This window comes from Mustela erminea, chromosome 6, assembly GCF_009829155.1.
Source record: "Mustela erminea isolate mMusErm1 chromosome 6, mMusErm1.Pri, whole genome shotgun sequence".
Lineage (NCBI taxonomy): Eukaryota > Metazoa > Chordata > Mammalia > Carnivora > Mustelidae > Mustela > Mustela erminea.
In genome coordinates this window covers 80669382-80690206 of record NC_045619.1, presented here as the reverse complement: position 1 = coordinate 80690206, position 20825 = coordinate 80669382, and the positions used below count along the sequence as shown (strand labels likewise).

General features: G+C 39.2%; 1 protein-coding gene across 6 annotated transcripts in view; it reads left to right on the top strand.

Moving 5' to 3' along the window:
- NELL2 (neural EGFL like 2) overlaps positions 1 to 20825 on the top strand; it is a 399311-nt gene that overhangs the window by 241066 nt on the left and 137420 nt on the right. For all 6 annotated transcript variants that reach the window (XM_032347951.1, XM_032347957.1, XM_032347956.1 and 3 more), the window contains one exon: positions 4424 to 4549. In XM_032347951.1, the coding sequence (XP_032203842.1) occupies positions 4424 to 4549 (126 nt within the window). The remainder of the gene's footprint in view (positions 1 to 4423; positions 4550 to 20825) is intronic.

Sequence of the window (20825 nt, the reverse complement as noted above, 5' to 3'; positions counted from 1 at the left end):
GCACTTGGTATATAGGACCTTATGTTGTTATTCCTGTTGTATCCTGGCTTCTTAATTTCATTATCAGCTCCTAAAGTTGGGAGAGGGAAGACTTATGAAATTATTTATATCACCAAGTATAAATTCCCAAATTTGTTCTGCGTTGATAAGCTCTGAACAGAAAATGCACTGTGTCAAAGAAGGTGGTTGCTCCCAATTTAATGCACTATGTTTCCCTTATTATATAGTGTGTATCACTTCCTAGCATTATTGTCTAAGCGTTATTTCTTCAGCTGGAATTTATCTTTGTTGCCTAATGCAGCACTCAGACGTGTTGTGTTGGCATTATATGCTTGTTGAATTATGAGTGAGCATTTTAAAAACATGACTAGATATTTCAGAGCCTGTAATTTCCTCATTACATGGTGAAAGTTTTAAGGAGGGAGATGGAAGAAGAATAGTAATGTAATGGTCCTGAAAACAGTACCTGACCATGCAATCCTCTGTTTTCAAGGAACCATGAGCCTCTCTTAGAGAAACTATTCCCTAGAGTGCAGGCTTAACGCATAGAAGGCTCTTGTGTGTCTGGTAATGATAGTATTTAGAAGGATTGTAAGTCCTTTGAAGGCCAGACCTATGCTCTAACTGTGTTTGTACTGAATTTTGGGACGGATTGTTAAAAGCCACGTGGCTGAGCAGTGTGTCCTCCGCATGAATCTCTACAGCATGTCCAAGCTGTGCTTGAATGCTTCCTCTTGGCAGAAGCTACCTTCTGCGGCAGCTCTTTCCAACTTTGTGCAATTCTCTCTGCCTGGTAGAAAGTTCTATGGCAGCAAATGCCATCCCTGGTACTCTCCACCTAGGACTGTGGTTCTTCGGCTCAGGGTCTTCAGTATGACTGAAACCAGTAAAGGAACTTGGGCATTGAAGATTCAGTCAACATGTCGAGAATTGAACTGAGTTGTGAGAATTTGACATTAAGTTTTTGAATTGGGATTTCAAACAAAAATACACCCTGGACTAAGTTTGAACATGATTTTCTGCCTGATCATTTCTCAGTCGTGCCATTGGGGCCTGTGATTATCCGCACGTACAAGTAGAAATGACATTTATGTAGCTTTGTCGTTTTAAAGGAGGCTCTTTGGGGACTTCCTTTTCTGAAAATGGGGCATGAGAAATTTAAAAAGGCAACTGACAACCGGGTATAGAGTGTTGTACTTATATTTTTTGTATTTTTACTCCTCCTCCCCCAATACTGTTTCTGATACTTCATATCTCTGGGTCATGAATCCAGTTATTTCTTTGTGATCCAAGCCATTCAAGTTCTTAAAGTCTTCACACTAAATAGATTTCCTTGTTTTGCTTTATGACCCTACATTGTGTTTTCTCTGACCTTTTGCTAGCTTCAAGGATAAAATCTACAAAAGAAAATGGGACTGGCCAGTGTCTCCCAACAGTGTGAGATGTAGCCCCACCACACGACTCTTAGAGACAGTATTTAGGCTCATGTACCCTTTCATAAGATAGCCCTATTTATCTTATAAACCAAACTATCTGATAACTTTGGCTATAAATAGGGTCCATTAACAGAAATCACCCTCTCTCTTCTCATAGGACTTTAGTACTCTCAAAGTTCTTATTCCTTATGCTTCATGTGCTTATGAGTTGGGTTTGCCAGGTTTGGTGGCCACTCTACAGAGGTGGGCTTCTGCCTCTAGCATACTGTTTGGAAAGAGGGACAGTGTCTTCTATAGTGCTTGCACCAGTTGGGACTCGATCCTGCCCAAGGCACTGAAGTTACATCCTTGATTCTACCAGGACCATGGTCTCCCACTAGGAACTAGTCTTGTTTTGAGGAGAGGTCACACACAGTGTACTCAGTAACTCTCCCCTCTGATAACCAAGGTGTCTCCACTGAGTTGAGTTCATTATTCTTGGCTCTTTCTTCCCCAAAGGTAAATTCTTCATACCATTGCACGTGTGAACTTCTTCATGGCCATCCCTCCAGTCACAAGCTTAAAGCCCAGGGGACTCCTGCAGTGGCTTTCAGTAACTTTCACTTCTCTGCAGCACTCTCTCAGAAGATCAGGGTTAAAGACCATTGATCCCGCTGAGCACATTAATTATCCTATATGATTCCTATTATTATCTTAAGACCCTGGAAGCAAATGAGTTTTCATCATATTCCCCCAGGGTGCCTCTAGTTTGATTTTTAGGCTGTAATTGAATGTGATACTTTCCTTGCAGACCAGTGCAAACATTTCGAAGTAGCATGATATCATGAGAAGTATATTACACTGGGAGTCAGATAATCTGAGATCTATTCTTAGCTCTTCCTCAAACCAGCCTTGAAGCATTTATTCATTCATTCTGCAGCATTTATTGATCCCGTAATATCCTAGACACCCTATGAGGTATTGTGAATACAAAAATGAATTACAAACTTAGGGATTCTTAACGCTGCTTATGCATTAGGCCAGGGGTCATCACACTGTGGCCTGCAGGCCAAATCTGATTCAAGTTCTGTTTTTGTAAATAAAATTTTATTGAAATAATGCCAGACTCATTTATTTACATTTGCCTACAGTTGCTTTTGTGCTAGAACATCAGAGTTAAAGTTGCAACAGAGATCCTGTAAGCCCCAAAGCCTAAAATATTTACTATCTAGTTCTTTATTGAACTATTTTGCTGATCCCTGCATTAGACTCATCATGGAGAAGATTTTAAAAAAGAAATTGTTAAAAAAAAAAATTGTTGCCTGTGTTCCACTACAGATAGTTAAATCAGATTTGGAATGGGGGTTTGGGAGTTGGAGCAAGACCCGATGTGGTTAAAAAGCATCCAGATGAATATGCTGTGCAGCTAGAGTTAAGAGACACGAACAGATCATCTCTACCCTGCAGGAGTATATAAGGCTTCTTGGAGAGAAGAAGCCTACAAAAGTTAATAAAGGTACAGTGGGTGAATCTGCAGTGGAAACACGAAGTTCCAAGAGAGTGCTGCATAGAGAGCATTTTACTTCATTGGGGATGTTCTCACAGAGAGATATTTAAACAGATTCTTGAAGGATAATCCACTGGTGGGCAAGATCCAATAAAGCTGGTGATAGCGAAAGAGGGAATAGAGAGGACATTGTGTACAGAGGCAGGCAGATATGAGAGAGCATGGTCCGTCTGAGAACTGATCAGAAGCTCCGTGTGGCCAGAACTCAGGGAGGAAGGGGTGCAGTCATAGGCTGTAAAGCCAAAAACGTCAGGGCCAAGCCCCGGAAGAGTTTTGTATGCTAAGAGGTTTGTAATTTACTGTGTTACCTTTCATTTAGAAGTTGAATAGAAAATCCAGTCTCGTTTGCCCTCCATTTATTTTCATCTGTAGAATGAGTAGTTAGCTTACATGATTGCCAAGGTCCCTTCAGCTCTAAACTATAATTTTCTGATATTCTATCAATTAATTCTTGTGATACTCTCAGGACTGAGAACGTAGTTGAGGTTATCGGAAGAGCATGACTTCTGTAGTGGTGGATCACCTGACTGTCTCCTAAAATTGATCCATTTCTCTTAATAGTACAAACGAGAGCATTACTACTTTGTGGATTCACCACAAGGATTTGAGAATGCAAACTTCTGGAGGAGAAATACCATGCTTCGCCAGTGCATTAAGGCCCTTCATAAAGAGTATTTCACAGTGACAAAATATTTGTAAAATAGTTTATGTTCCATGCACAGAGGTGCTATATAATGGAGACAGTCTATTGTAAAAATTCTTCTTCCCAGTTAGTTCTAGTACCTGTTACAGCTTACCACGGGCTTACACTCAAAACTTGGTGTGTATGGATAGCCATGAAGTTCAATATGCCAACTTATTACTATTTTACAGTTTCTCATTTATGTCAGGCCTCTATGTTATAATTTCGTCTCTGTTCAGACACATCCTGGTTCAGACAGTAGTATCTCTAAAAAACTACATGTTATTGGTTTCATGTCTTTAACTGAAGTTATTCAAGTTGTGGCATATGTGAATATTTTATTTATCTCTTAGGGTCTCCTCAAGTATATAGCAGAATAGCCAGTGAATCAAGAAACAATATATGATAGACTCAGAGTTTGAAGATTTTAAGACTCTAAGGTAGCCAGATTGGTAACACCCTGATCCATTTTATCAAACACAGATAGATGAATGCACTGGAAATTTCTAAATATATTTAGAATGTTGCAAGTTGAAATATACAGACATCTTTGAAATTCCAGCAAGAGCTGTTGGGGAAAAAAAATTATGGTTTCTGTCATTTGAACATCAAACATTCCTATTAAAGGAGAGTTTTTGAATACTTTAAAAAAATGCTTTTCAGTTGGAAACTATTGCCCTCTCTCCACCAAAGAAAACTATAGAGAAACTCTAGAATATTGGCCACTGTTGACCTCTTTGTCCTTCTCTATCTTCACAGACATTGATGAGTGTGCGGAAGGGCGCCATTACTGCCGTGAGAATACGATGTGTGTTAACACCCCGGGTTCTTTCATGTGCATCTGCAAAACTGGATACATCAGAATTGATGATTACTCATGTACAGGTAAACAGTGACTGTTTATGAAATAAAATATTCCTATGCCTTAAATTTACTTTTAGAAGTTCTTTTAACTCTAATTTTTTGGGCAAGTATGCCATAAGTACTCCTTTAGAATAAAACAAGTCACAAGGAAAAGCCTATCTCCTTGATTTGATAGTTAATTCTGAATTTGTTCTAAGGAAGGGAATACCTGCTTGCTCTGAGTAAGATTTAGACTTTCTGTTAAGAGACTAAAGAAAAACTAGAGAACCAAATTCATATTATGCTGTGTACTCAAACAGTATTTATACTCAAAACTTATGTGAATTCTAGGCAAATGGAAGAAACAACCCTTAAATAATATTTTCTTTATATGGCAGGAGATTTTTGCATAGAGGAAGAATAACATAAATAATGTGATATTTTCAGAAATAGATTCTTGGAGTCCTAGGAAGTGGGAATATTAAAGAGAATCGAGCTCCTCCATGCCTCTGGGAAATGCAGCTGAGTACATCAAAGAAGTTTTGGTTATGTTTGTTTTATGAACTATCATTCTCCTCAGCACCATCCGGAGTCCAGATATCTTGAGCATCAGGAATGTCTAAAGTTGGTCCTGGGATAAGACAACCTATTCACTTCATATTCTTTGAGTTCCTACCTGTAGAATATCAAAGAAAATAGTGCTAGATGAATAGCTTAAAGACTATAGGGTTTGAGGAAATGTGGGTGTGAAATAAGACATTTCTTTAGATTTCCCTTTTTTTTTTTAAATAGAAGAATCTTAAAAATAAATAAATTTTAGAAAAACATGTGGAATCATAAAACCAGAGAGCACTTAAAAATATTATTCTTGTCACTTTCTACTCTACATCCAACTTTATAATTTTATCAGATAGATGTACAAATAATACTTAGAGGTTTTCAGGGAAAAAGACTCTATAACACTCCAGTAAAAATATGACTCTATAATAAAAGTGTCACCTTATGCCTTTATATTAGAGAGCATTCTTCTAAGTTTCCATTACAGCGAGCATAGTGTGTACTACTTGATATCTTGTTTATGAGAGCAAAGAACAGGTCCTTCCTCTAAATTCAAATATAGTATTTATATAAAAACAAAATGTTGGGCATAAAGAATAATGAGAAGTGAGTGACCTTCCAATCTGTGGAGAATAACCAAAGGTGTATTCAATACAGAGTTGCCAGTGGATTTACAAGTTGTTGCTTTTTTTGTCAGTTTATTCTAAACGTTTTCACATTATGGGACCAATTACGCACTTTTTCTTTAGACAAAACTTAATCACACTGAGGGGCAGAGTTTCTTGAAGGAGGTCTGCAGAGATATTTTTCCAACAACAACAAAAAGAACATAAATGACAAATCTCAATAAATACATGCAGCATAAAATACACAGTTTGCTCTATTACTGGTAATATCGATAATTCTGAGCGCCAATTTTGTTAACAACAACAAAAATCTTAGCAAAACCATTGCATCCCAGAGTGACATTTCAAGATGTGCTCATTAAAAAAAGAGTTCTAGCAGTTTTCAAGGAGGTCTGCTGATTCCTTGGCATGAAAGCCTTAAAAAACTTTGTGCATTTTTTACTTCCTAGTGATTCTTTTTGTTTTTCTTACATTCTTAAAAAGCTTATAAGTAAGAATACATGACACATAATTGGGCCTACTGTGAATGAGGAGTGTTTCTTTCGGGCAGGGTATTTTCAGTGCTTCATTTCCATTCCAAGCCTATCTGTTGGCTGTAAATCCAAGAAATACCTGAGCCATCATCCCTCACAGAGAAGCTCCTGCTTTGGCTTTACCTCTCCCAGTGTATTTTCCTTCCAAATAAAATCCCGCAAATGACTATTTGTTTCTGATTACTTAGGGAGAATTTTCCATTAAGATTCCAAAGTATCTAATGATATAAATGAAGTATCCCCTTGTAGGAATGCCAATGAAGGCCAAGATCATTTTAAGAAAAGCTGTTCAGACCATGATTTTTGTGCCTAAAGAACCAGAGCCAAGAATTTCAAGATCTAGCAGGTGATGGAATGTATTTCCTTAATGATGCCCCAGCATTTCCAGCTAGCACCAGTATTTCTATGCTTCCACTTAAAGTATTTCTTGCCTTTACATTTTCGGTATACTATGGGGAGGTCTACAAATTTTAGAATTTACATCCATATGTGAAAGTTGGATTTCCTAGGAAATAGGAGTGTATCTTATTTTGTAGTCCAAAGGCAATCTTTGACAAAACTTTGACAAACCATCCAAGGTCAGCATGTATTCAGGGTCCCTATAGGAGGAAATGAATGCTTAAACTCTCCCTCTTTCAGTCTCTCCCTGCACACTTTTTTTTTTTTTTTAAGATTTTATTTATTTATTTGACAGAGAGAAATCACAAGTAGATGGAGAGGCAGGCAGAGAGAGAGAGAGAGAGGGAAGCAGGCTCCCTGCTGAGCAGAGAGCCCGATGCGGAACTCAATCCCAGGACACTGAGATCATGACCTGAGCTGAAGGCAGCGGCTTAACCCACTGAGCCACCCAGGCGCCCCTCTTTGCACACTTAATGTTAGCATCTGTACCAAAGGCTCAAAGAAATGACTCCTCTGATGGGGGTTTGCCTTACAGCTGAGGGTATCTAGACCATACCTCTTCAAAGAGCTCCCGTTAAGAACAGAGTTGGACCCTATTTCTCCAATAAAGATTGGGGTTTATTTTCCATGAATTTAGAAACAGATATCCAGTGGGAGGCCTTCCAGAATGAATGTCAAGACACCACTGCAGAGCCATTCCCTGATGTTTGTGGCTGAGCTCTTGGAGCTGTGAATTTGTTTTGCTTCTGGATCCCTGCCCTTCCTTCCTGTTGAAGAGCCCTCTGCTGTAACATAGCTGACATTCTCAGCGTGGAACCCAGCAGACTCTCAAAGTTGCTTGCCCTGCCTGGAAAGGAATCCTTCTAATTTAAAGAAGAATCTAAGAGCGATAACATGTTACCTTATAGTCAAGAGTTTTGATCAATAAAAGAAGCTTTTTTTGCTTTTATAACCCTGTAGCTCTCGCATAGAAATCATGTATGCTGCATTGTAATTACCTTCTTAGCTGGTAGAATTGCATAGGTTATTTTTTTTCTTTCAGTTTCAGAAAGTTTGAGTTATATTTTCCCCATGATCATAAAGCTGGAGATGGAAGAATTCTTTTTTTTTTTTTAAAGATTTTATTTGTTTATTTGACAGAGAGAGATCGCAAGTAGGCAGAGAGAGAGAGGAGGAAGCAGGCTTCCTGCTGAGCAGAGAGCCTGATGCAGGACTCGATCTCAGGACCCTGAGATCATGACCTGAGGCTTAACCGACTGAGCCACCCAGGCGCCCTGGAGATGGAAGAATTCTTAAAGATAATCTAGTCCAATCGCCTAACTTTCTCAAGTGGGAAAACTGAGGCTCACAGAAATTAATTACCTGACCGATGTCCATACAGTTAGTGAGAGGCAGAAAGGGGCAAAAAGGGGGCAAAAGATAACCTTCCTTATTCTTCGTTCTCATATTATGCACCATGGGCTTAGTTTCTGACCATATTTTATATAGAAATAGACTCATATTTTATATAGAAATACAGCATTTAATTTATAATGTTCAGTAATTAAACTGCCTTTCTGTAGATTGTTTCAGTTCATTAGCTTCAATTCTAAGAGGAATTTTCCCCTACAGATCTTATAATAATAATTCTGAATTAGAAGTCGGTAGAAGAAATATAAATCACCATTTTCTGGGCCTCTGACTCTATTATACAGTCACACTAATGACTCGGTGGCACAAATGATGTAGCGGTTTAAGCTCTTCTAAACCCATTAAGATAACTTTCCTTCTGGTGAGGTGTTATTTATTTATTTTTCTAATTAATGCTTCATAATCTTCCTTTTCACATTCTTGCCTGTTCTCATAGAGGAAAGAATGGATATACCTACAAGGAAATAAAAAGAATGGAAAAAGAAGGAAAGAAAGAGGGAGGGAGTGAGGAATGATGGGAGGGAAGGAAAGAGGGAGATGGAGAAAAAGACAAAGGAGAGGAGAGAGAAGAGAAGGAGAAGAGTTTGGTTCACTTGAGCCAAGATGTTAGACGCCCACTCTTCAGTATCTTTAATTGTAAAAATAACTTAATTTTTATGATAACGTTTCTTGGTTACTGACATGGACTAATGGCTTCCTTGGTCCACTCATATAAGCATTAATTGAATTGGGCAAATCTTTTTGAGTTTTACTGGACATCCCTTCCTGGAACTGGTCTTGTGTAATGGACAAAGAATAAAACATGTCTGGAAACAAAGGCAGAATCCAAGAATTGTGGAATTATCAAAGGATAACAATGTTCTGAGTGAAAGGCATTCGTGTCAGATCTTCCTGCTCTCTCTGTTCTGATTATTAGAATTTAAAAATGGAATTCTGATTCTTCTTTCGGTTGATGAGGTTGTAATCTTCCCACTGTTGTGTCAAGTGGGAACAGAAGGGCAAACTGGGAGAAGGGATGGAAGAGGTCTTGCTCAGCTTAGGGAGAAAATTGATCCTTTAGGACAGTGGTTGTCCAATGAAGGCAGTTTTGCCCTCCTACCTGCCAGAGTTCGTTTGACACTGTCTAAAGACATTTTGGTTATCACAACAGTGGGGAAGGGAGTTGCTTCTGGAATCTGGTGGGTAGGGTCCAGAGATCCTGCTAAATATCCTGTATTATTATTATTATTATTATTATTAGGCTAGCTCTCCTCTTGAGGAAATGTCCTCTTAAGGAAATGTCCTCTTGAGGATCCTACTTTCCTAGGATCCTTTTATCTGGGAGCTTTTCTCTGGTTACTTTCCAACTGAGTTATTCATCTTCATCTGCTCAGGACATTCATTACAAGCTAGCTCCCCATAACGAAGAATTATATGACCCAAATGTCAATGGTGCCAAGGGTGAGAAATCCTGCTTTAGAGTTAGCTGATAGAAATTATAAAAGGTATACTTCTTTTTTCAAACTTTCCCTTTTCTTCTTCAAGTTTCCTTTAGGCCCTGTGTAGTGATGCCTTCTCTCACTTTTTATGGTGTCCTGTGTCCTTTTATTGGTCTTTGGCTTTCTCAGTAAGATCCACTGCCCCCCATTCTTCCTCCTCCTTTCTCTTCTCAGAAACCTTTTCTTAGATGAACATAGCAGAATGATTCTCCAATGGTAAAATTTTAGTCCTCAGCAGACATGACAGAGGGGATTCCTTGGGGCCCCTCAAATTATGCTATCCTGATGCCTCCTCCATAGGCTTTCTGCTGACCCCGACTGCTTGTTACTCAGGAAGCTTCTGATGCGGCTTCGGTCCATGTTCCCTATCACAGAATGTCCAGAAAGTGTCTAAGGAAAAAGAATTTTACTAGACACTTTGTTTTTGTTGTCAAACAAAGAGCCTCCTCTGGTGTTCCCCAAGGAATTTTACTTCTGAAAGTACTTAAATTTTAGAGCTCTGGATACTCCTAGTGCTTACATTTTATGATCTTATTGTTGTTACTTCTTTTTCTCTAACATGGTCAATACTGATTTTTTTTTTTTAAATCATTAACTACCATCCTGTTTGTCAGGCTTGTTTAGTTGGGTGATTATGGGGAAAGAGTCATGAATTTTATGATGATATTAAGTTTTCTTCATTTGTCTTTTTTACTATCAGTTTCCTAGCATTTTAGAGAGTCTTGGATACTATTGTCATGCACAGAAGGTAACAGAGAAAGATTTACTATTGTGCTGTTGGAGCAGATTTTAAGTCAGTTGTAACCCATGGGAGCCTTTTCCTCAAATAGATTGTGTGCGGTGTGCATGTGTGTTTATCTTTAAAGTTTCCTATCAAGCAATGCTAGAAAGGGTCAATAGCTTAAAGTTTTCAATGAGATGATATTTTGGAAAGGCAGCACTGTATTCTCTTATATTCTGTATTCCTCCAAAAAGAATTTAAATTGGAGCTGGTAATTTATTGAATGAATGGACAATAACTCATTATCAGCTATTTAAAAATAGCTCTGGATGGATTTATCAAAATCATAAGTACAGAACAAGACAGATAATTCACTGTGTGTGTATGATGATAATTAGTGGTATATAAATAGTAAAGGGAATAAGATAGTGGAGACAATGGCAGAGAGGATGGGGGTGGGCGGAGAAGCACAGAGCAGAGAGAACAATGAGAAAAAACAGGAAGTGAAAATACGCATATCAGCATTCACACAAAAAAATTCTAAATAAACAAGGTTATTTTGGTTGTAAAATGCCTTGGCACTTTATCTTTAGTAAAATGCCTCACACAGAAGAAACCTTTAATAAACGTTAGCTACCATCATTGTCTCCAGTTTTGATTAGACAAGCTATCCTCTTGAGGAGAGTTCTTATTTCCCTGGGACCTTTTCAGCTGGGCACTTTTGTCTGGTTACTTTTCGAATGAGTTATTATTTTTCAGAAAAATACATAGCTTTGCTGGAGCAGGTACATTTCAAGTGTTCTTGTTTGTTCAGTTATACTTATGTAACTGTGAAAGGGGGCTTAAAAAAAGAAAAGCAAAACCTTGATATAACTAAGTGCCACTCTCTCTGGAAGTTAGGAAACTCCTTCTGGAGGTGGGTTTTTCATACTTCCTATTGCTCTTGCTAATGAGCATGAGATTGGGGTGCTCTGGGGCTGCCTAGATGCATCCAGGGGCCCTGTGAGGATACTGATCTGCCTAGAGTGCAGAATATGACCTCTAAAGAATTAGTGTGTCTGCTCAGTTCTCAAGCACAGCAGATTTTCTGAGCTCGGCTGCTTCTACGTGAATTTCTTTTCTAAAGAATCACAATCAGCAATCAGCCAGTCCTACCATCTGGCTACTAGTCGCCGTGACTATTGGGAAGGATTTCTGCATTTTTATGAACAACCACTCTAAAATTTTCTTTTCCTCGCCATTGTAAAATATGATAAAATTGTGTATTTCACAAAATATGAAAATCGGACAACTTCAGGTTTTAAAATTAAAATATGGCCCCTAATGCTAGAAGATACCTTATTCATTTCCTGTGGTTCAGCATATATGATTAAGGTGTGTAGTTGTTATTGAGAAATTTTTGAAAATATAAACATGATCGCAAAAGCAAATGAAAATATGAAGCCCCAGAACTCAAAGAAGTAGTAGTAAAAGGCAATGTGAAGCTAACGTGATCCAGAAAACATCTCTAGAAGAATGCGGAGTGTGGTTACCAGGAAGGGTTAATGTTCAGAAAACTTCAGGCCACGTTTAGAGAAGTTGCAGAGAACAGAAGTGAGTCATGTCTGTGCAGTTAGTGAGGAGGCCAAGGCAATGTGCTTATCTCTTTTCTGAAACACATATGTGCATGCATACAATTAGCAGTCGGCTCAAAATGGAACAGGCTCAAAGGCTCAGGGAGCTGAACTGCCTTTTTAAAGATGAAAAGCTTGGAAAGGAGTCTGTGCTATCTGAATCTGTCAGTGAGTGGGGGAAGCATCGGAGCTCCAATGTAGCGGTTTCCAGGGTTGTTGGAACCTTTATGCAGCCCCTCAGTGCAGCCATCGGGTCCATGTCTGGCCCCCACCCTGGCCATGGTTTGATCATCAGAGCACTCAAGGGGAAGCAGCTCCACAAGCTTGCCTCTGTGCAAGCTCACCTGAGCGCTGAGAGGCCGGGAGCTGCCTCATTAGCCAGCCTCACCTGCTTTCCCTCGGTTAGTCAAGAAACCCTAATTCACCTTTGTCCCAAATAGATGTATTATTTGAGTTTTATTTTCAGATTTTCTGTATGAAAAGCACAGAGTCAAAAACTCACATGGGGGAATAAAAAGATTATACATGCCAGGAATGTAATAATAGCGGTGTCTTAGCAACAGACACCTGTGGAGGACAGTATTATCGGAGTTGAAGTTCAACAGACACCTTTCATTTCCCTGTCTGATTGTTGGCTTTGACATATTAGCCGGTGTGAAAGTTTGGCTCTCCTTCTGCCTCCTCATTGTTCCAGTGCTCCGTGAAACAGAGTTCATGTTCTAGTTCTGCTGCTGATCTAATCTCAGTGGGTGTGTGATCGCCTGATGACATTGCCTTGTCTTGGTGCTCTCCCTTTCTTCCTGGTCCAGGAGGCACGGTCATATTCAGTCTTGGGGTTGGGCTCGGAGGGGGAGTTTCTTCTCTCAAGTTGAGAACACTCTCCCTCCTGTGTGCTTCGGCTGCGGGGAGGGAGAGCCACACTGACTGGTTGTACAGTACTTTTATTGCCTGTTGCCACCCGTTTTAGTATTGGTACTTTCTTCATAAAACTTCTGATACCATTTATGAAGATTCCTTTTACTCAAGGTTGTTTTATCAAGGGGAATAACACTGTATTAGTTATCTACTGCTGCATAACAAACAACCCCCAAATTTGGCACCTTGAAATAACAGACATATGGTGCCTCACAATGTCTGTGGGTCAGGGATCTGAGCATGGAATGGATCCTCTGCTATTATAGTTCTCTGCTTCAGGACCTCTCATAAGGCTGCCATCAAGGTGTCTACCAGGCTGGGGAAGGATTTTCTCCAAGCTCAAATGTGTAATTGTTGGTTTAATCCATTCCTTACTGGCTGTTGCCTGGGGGTTGCTCTCAGTTCCTTACCTTGTGGGCCTTTCCAGCATGGCCGTGGGCCTCATCAAAGCCAGTAAGTGACATCCTATTACCTTTGCCATTGCAAATTAGCTAGAAGCAAATCACTAGGTGGGCTCATACTAAAGGGAGAAGATTACACAAAGGCATGTATATCTGGAGGTGGAGATCACTAGGGACTATCCTTAAAGGCTGCCTACTACAGACATTGAATATTATAGTTGGCTTACCCACTTCAGCTAAATACTGGTAAGAGCACCAGGTTAGGAATAAAGGGAGAGAGAGAGAGGAATAAAGATGTGTCACGTAAGAACTTGTGGGTAAGTGATTGTGAAAAACTCATGAGATGTCACACATTCCTTTTGGTTTTCTTTACACCCAAACTTTAATATGAGTCCATGGTAGGGTTATTGTCCAATCTGATAGATGGAGATAGTATAAAATGAGTCCCTATAGTACATTGTGGTACATTCTGTAACAAAGAAGGATGCAGACAGCTATGCAGAGCCCAGAAGAGGCAGTGAATAATCGGGCTTATGCCTAGATACAGGCAGGCATCACCATATGACATTTAAATTGAGGTTTTTTTAAGGATGAACAGACATTTCAGGAGAGGAAGAAGTGAGAGACAGCATTTCAGGATGGAGGAAGAGTAGGTACAAAAGTATAGGTTCTTGTATAATAGCAAGTTGAGTGTGAATGGAATTGTGAGAGATAGAGCCAGAAAATCCTGTAGAAAATTCGAAGACACATTTTACGGTTTCTGAAACATTTCAGTCAGTCTGTGCACATTATAATTGAGATGTATGTTGAAGACTCCATGCTTTATTCTTTCTTTTATGTTATTTTTCCTTTTTGCCCAAAACTTGTTTATTAAATTGATACTTCTAATGATCAGTGCAGACCTAGAATCAAGGTGATACGGTATTTCATTTCAAAGATGACAGAATGGTTTGCTGGTGTTCCTGGAACTCCATTAAAGTAAATTTTCAGTGTGGCCTGATGAGAGCTGATTTTCGAATTTTTCTAGAACAAAATCATAACCATTAAGTTGCTACCTGTGGTATTTTTATACAATAGATGTGCATACGCATGTCTGTTAAATGTTACGAAATGCAACAGCAACAAAACAAGATGGGAAATGGCTAAGCGGTCCACAGGACCACTCTCATTAGTTGATCCAAATCAAATCATATAGACCCCTCTTCTCCATGAACATTTTGTGGCATGTTAGCTGCCAGATACTAGCTCATTCAGGCCTCTTACATTTGAATCCTTGTTCTGTTATTTACTGGCTATGATCTTGAACAACTTGTCTACCTCATAGTCTGTTTCTTTATCTTTAGAGTGGGATGATATTCCATACCTTATCCATTGTTTTTAGAATTAAATGAGATGCAGTATGCCAAGTAATGAGTGTGACGGCTGGAACAAAGTAAGCAGTTATAAGTAGGAGTTGTTATTATGTTCCTATTTGTGGTAAGCAGAATAATGGCCCTCCAAGATGTCCACATCTGAATCCCCAGAAGCCTGTGAATACATTGCCTAACATGGCAAAATGAACTTTGCAGACCTAATTAAGGTTAAAGACCATGAAATGAGGAGATTATCCTGTATTATCTGGGTGGGCTCAATATAATCACATGAGTCCTTCCAAAAGAACTTTCATGACGGTTGTCAGAGGAAGATGTGACTAGTAATAATGGTCAGAGAGTTACAATATGACCGGCTTGGGAGATGGAGAGAGGACCATGGGCAGGAGCAGCCTCTAGAGGAACAGGCTCTAGAAGCTGGAAAAGGCAGAAAACAGAACCACCAGAAAGGAAAGCAGCCTTGTGGACGTCTTGATTTTAGCCCGATAGACCTATGTCAGACCTCTGACCTATAGAAGTATAAAGAAATGAATTTATTTTGTTTCAAGCTGCTGATTTAGAATACTTTGTTACAGTAACAAAAGAAAACTAACACACTATTATTGCTAGCTAACTCTGTTAGGTAGTCCCAAACTGTTTTGAAATGAGTCTCAGTTCCCATCTCTTTCCCAGTTGTTGAGGAGCAATAATTCAAATTAATTCTAGGGTAAGTTTGGTGTTTGTGGGGGAGATGAAGTGATAGTCTGTTGGGGAAGGTGGGAATCTAGTTCATATTCATCTCCTAATTCCTCACATTAAAGTATTTAATGGTTGAGTTGCTTTTTTCATATTTGGTTTTGGTGTAAAAGTTAAGGATGCTCATTATTTTTAAAACATTTTCCTAGTCTGTTCCTAATGAACACAAACATCCATGTAAACACAAAAAATTATGCAGCAATAGACGATACATTTACCCCAAACATAGTAAATCAAATGATGATGTAGTATATTTCTCATCTGTCTTCTTTTTAAAAGATTTTGAACTTTTTAATATGAAGAAATTCACAGATAAAAATTTTGAAAGCACTCTTTTAAAAATCTTTTGTAGACTTAGGTGGTTATTGGAGGGTTCTCCTGCCATAGACCCTCTGGATGAATGAAGGGTTGTTGAGAATGACCTTTTTGTTCAGGAATGATCCATGCCAGCAAGGCTATATCTGAGTCACAAAATAGAGACTTATGGGCCATAGTTGGCTTTCAGGGACAGCATATTGAACTTTTAATGGCTCAACATTTTAATGGCTCAACATTTAACCAGACAAAAGATTTCATTGTGAAAATCTGGATTTCCAGCCAGATTCCCAGATTGTTCTCCATTAATTCTGGATCCGTATCACTGCAGCCCTCGTAGAAGAAGGCCTCTCCAGTTCCCCTTGTCTCCCAGTCACTTAGACTCAGCAGTTCCAGTAAGGAAACTCATGTTTGAATACCAGAATTCTCACAGCCAATCTGCCTCAGCCATTTACTTTGTCTGACTCATGAATTAAGAGTATTTTTAGTGTGTGATTTATAGTATTAAGGTGAGCATAACTATGGTCATCTTAAGCCATGGATGTTTTAATAAAGAAATAATGTCAAAGTTTCATCTTTTCTATGAGTCATGACCCTACTAAATCCATAAGTCATGTTGATATAAACCCCAGAAGAACCATCAGACACATCAATAAATTTGGAACTCACCTGTATTGGTTTTCCTTGTGAAATTAAATTATAATAAACTTAAATTATAATGTCACAAGAAGAACTTTTATGCCATTCTAGTGTAGTGTCAGATACTTGGCTAATTATTTAAAACTCCTAAAAATTTTAGTTTATGGCAAAGTTGATAGCAGAACAAATCGGTTGGACCAAAAATGCATATAATTTGTTGATAAACTTGGAAAAGTTCATGGAAATAAAGCTGTTGAATACCGAATGTTGTTTTCGAAGGGTTTGTGTGTTCTTTGATAGATGTGGTATCTCTCAGAAGGGGCAGCAGTCAGTGTCTTGTAAGGAGGTGGCAGCATATTACGCAGAATGTAATCATCAAAGGGAATACAACATCTAGATTCAGTTTGTGGGGCTTCACTATGAGTTCATCCATGAAAGAAGACATGTTACTGTTTGTGAGTCTTATGCTGGAGAAGCTGGGCCTGGGGCTGTAGGCCTTAGCTTGGCTGGTATTAGTGATGCTTTTGATTTTGTTTGGCTTCTCTTTGCACACATTACATTTGTGGTATTGTCTGCGCCTCCTCTAGCAGTAAAGCTTTCCACATTTCTGGGCAGAATCTGATGAACCCATTGATAAACAACTAATAGTGCATGGGGTCAAGAGCCCTGTGCAGCTGTCTGCCCCCTGCCCTTGTGATCACAGGCAGCTCCCAGCGTTTCGGAATCTCCGTGTCCTGTCAGCAAACGGGAAAAATATGACTTGTTTATGTGTAGGCACGGCTTTTAGTTGCAAGTAATAGGAAAAATTTGGCTGTCTTAAGCTTCAAGGAATTTCCTAGAAACACGTAAGGGGCTCAAAAAATGCATACAGAGCTGAAAGAGCAGTCTGAAAATGTACAGAGACCAAGGAATCTCTGGAATCTTCTGCACTGTAACAGTTTTCTCAGGAAGGGGAGATCATACCACGTCACCCCTGCTGCTGGGGGCCACTGCAGGATGCTGTGTGAGGACACATGTTCACATTCAGTGAGCACTGAAAATGAATGCTAGTGATCTCATCACCCATTCTATGCTCGAAATTCCTGGGCAGAAGCATGTAGTTGTTTTCGTGTACATCACATGGCCATGTATTTGCCAAGTGGCAGGAGCTGGGCGGTAGGGAGAAGATGTCTTGCCTTCTTTTGGCTTCCATAGTGGGAGAGGTGCCCTGCTTCTCACCTAGATTCACACAGTGGATGTTGTTTCCAGAATAGAGAAGCAGTTGAGATGCTGGATGGGGGTGGGGAGGCAGGAGAAAGAGAGAGAGAAGAGATGATAATTATGAGAGATAATCATGAAGGACACCCAGGTGGCTCAGTCAGTTAAGTGTCCAACTCTTGGTATCATCTCAGGTCTTGATCCTTGGGTTGTGAGTTCCAGGCCTACGGGTTCAACCCCTGTGTTTGGCTCCATGCCCAGCATGAAGCCTACTTAAAAAAAAAAAAAAAAAGAAAGAAAGAAAGAAAAAAGGGGGGCACCTTTGTGGCTCAGTTGGTTTAGCATCTGCCTTTGGCTCAGGTTGTGATCCCAGGATCCCAGGATCCAGCCCCACATCAGGATCCTACTTCTCCCTCTCTTCCTGGCTCGGGCTCTCTCTCACTATCTCTCTGTCTCTCTTTCTCAAATAAATAAAATCTTTTTTAAAAAGTAGAGATAATGATGAGAGATGATGATGAGATGTGGTGAGAGGTAATGAGAGATGAAGAAAGATGAAGTGAGAAGGAAAGAATCTACATTGTCCTTACTCCTTAGTCTGCTTGGTTGGTGTGGCTTTCTGTAGTAAGACTATAAATAATAGAATGCTAAAAACCTTTCAAAGCATTCTAAAAATGTAAGTTGGCATTATAATTATTGTGTCACTTTCTCAGTTCAAATCTTCATTGTTTTTTATCTGGACATTTTAGGTATTCTACTGACAGCCTCACTGTGTGTAATTTTTTGCCTCATTTTGACCTTAACTTTATCAATGGCTCTACCTTCGTGTTCAGTGTAGTCATTTCCCTCTCTAGAAGTTTCAGTGACTTCTCAATGCCCACAGATCAACATTCACATAGCTTAGCAAAACAGTCTGCCTTTCAGCTTCATGTCCAACTACCCCCTTCTATAAACCACAGGCAGCTTCTGCTTTGCAAAACTATTATAGTGGAAATTGCTAAGGTACAATAATACAATGCAAAACTTGATAAGCGACACACTATAATATAGATGCCAGTATAATTGACTCTGACCCCATTCTCAAACTGGGTGAACTAAAAGTCTTAGCTTTGGGGAGGATTTGGAGGAAGAAGGGGAGTAGGAGGTAACTGACTTCTGATCATTGGAGATTTTAGCACTTCAATTCAAACCGTATTCCACTTTGCAAGAATTCAATAGAGAATGAGCCCTGAAGTGATCTAGAAGAAGACTTCAATTCCCTACCGTGTGTAAGTCTTAGCATCAAGCCCTATAACCTTCCAGTTTGCTTCTGCCCAGCTCCTCCACACAGCGGGGTTAAATCCGAATATAGTGACCTGTGCAGCCGACTCTCCTGCTCTCTTCTAGTCTCAGCGAAGAACACTGAGCAGCTATATGGCCTGAATCCAGGAGCAGCAGGTGCCCCCCCCGCCCACCTTCCAGCCATACTGAGTGTCACACAGTAATGGGACAACCAATTAAAAATAGTATTTCTCAGTAACCTCCTAACAGTGCTACCTTTATTTTATTCAATTAGATTTTCAGACTCCTCTTATTCCCTTTTGGTAGGTTTTATTATACCATTCTCTGAGAATGTCTTTGTAGATGTGGTTTTTACTGGCCTAAACAGCTTTTTTTTTTTTTTAACATTTTTCTTTACTTATTGAAATGCTACTCACCTTCTATGCCTCAGTAAACATGGTCTCACTTGTATGAAGTACCTTTGAGTCTTCTCATTAGGAAATGTGAGTTATTTATCAGTTAAGAGCATGAAGCTCAAGTGGATTTAGTATTTACCTTTCAATTCACAGTGTGACATTTTCAGTAGATTTTTTCATCTGCATTTCTATAGCTCTTAATTAAATCTATTTGGTTTAGTGGTTTTGTAGTTTACACATCTCTCTTCTCCCATTAAATTACATGTTACTTGAAGACAGCCTTTATATCTTTTTCATCCCCATCCCCAGAGAGTAAGACTTGGTGAATTTCATAATTAATTAATTAATTGATTAATTAAAATTGATATCCTATCTCTATTAGAATGAAAACACACAAGCAGTTGGCTAAAGCATTCACCTGATCAGTGCATTTTTGTCTTTTCAGAAGTAGTTTCATCGTAGAATTCAAGGGTTAGTCTTAGGTTTGGACAACATTGGTCTTAGAGTTGGAATGTATAGCTATCATCTGGTGCTAGTTATAGCTATCTTCCCTTGTGCTAGATAACTAATTAACATAACCCTAAGCTACAGGTATCCCAGCTGGATAGCTGAGAAAGCTGCTTCTGGGAGAAGTTGAGTAACTTGCTCAAATTCTCAATTATTGTAAGTGAGGAAACCCCATTCATATAAGAAGAGGAAATAACATTTGGCTATTTTTCCCCCATCATTTTAAGGAAAGTAAAATTGTCCCCAGAGTATGGATATGTCCATTCGGTTATATATCAGAGACTGTGCCAAGTAGAGTCGGGTAGGGGACACTGCTACCCATTCCTTGGCACTTTCCTGAATGGTTTTGGTTTCTAGTAGCCTCATCTTCTTTCTAGAATGGGTGTGGGCTATTGCACTTCGATATGTCCTCTCCAGCAGAATTGATAAAGCCAGGCGTTCATTAAATGACTAACTATTGCGCACCTGTACATAATAGGTGCTAATACAAGAGCTAACATTTATGTTTACTGTATGCAGGACACAATGCTACACCCTTTATATGCATTTTCTCATATAATCATATTAACCATCTTGCAGATCAGTATACCACTACCATCCCCATTTTACTTATTTAGGGACTGAAACAAAAGAAGCTTAAGTAACATCCCACATTTGTAAGCTTTTAAGGGGTAGGACCACTCAGGGAGGAGATCATGAAATGTCCCGGTAGTATTTTGACTATATGGATAAAGAGTGATTTTAAAGTACACCCATTCAAGTTTTCCTCTGGTTCTTCCTCAAGTTGTCTTCTTTTCCTCATACTCAGTAGATAGTATAGCATCGTTCACACACATCACTGCAAGACGTCCTGTGTTTGAATCCTGACTGTGCACCTTATTAAATGTATGACCTTCAGCAAGTGACTTATCTCTCAGTGCCTGTGTTTCCTCGTCTATAGATTGGGAATAGAAGTAATACTTAGCTCACTCTCAGTGTGAGGATTGGATGAGTTTAATACATATGTAAAAAGTTGACAGCAGTGGCTTGCATAGTGGTTTTTTAAATTATTAACTGCTATTTGGAGATTGTACTTAGGGCTATGGATAATACAAATAGAAGTAAAACCTATACCTTTGGGGACTTTATAACCTCTGACAGGAGGTAGAGATAGATTCATTTATCACTTAATAAAAGACAAAACAATTGCTAAACAGTTATAAACAATGTGCTCTGGTCATTTGCTTGT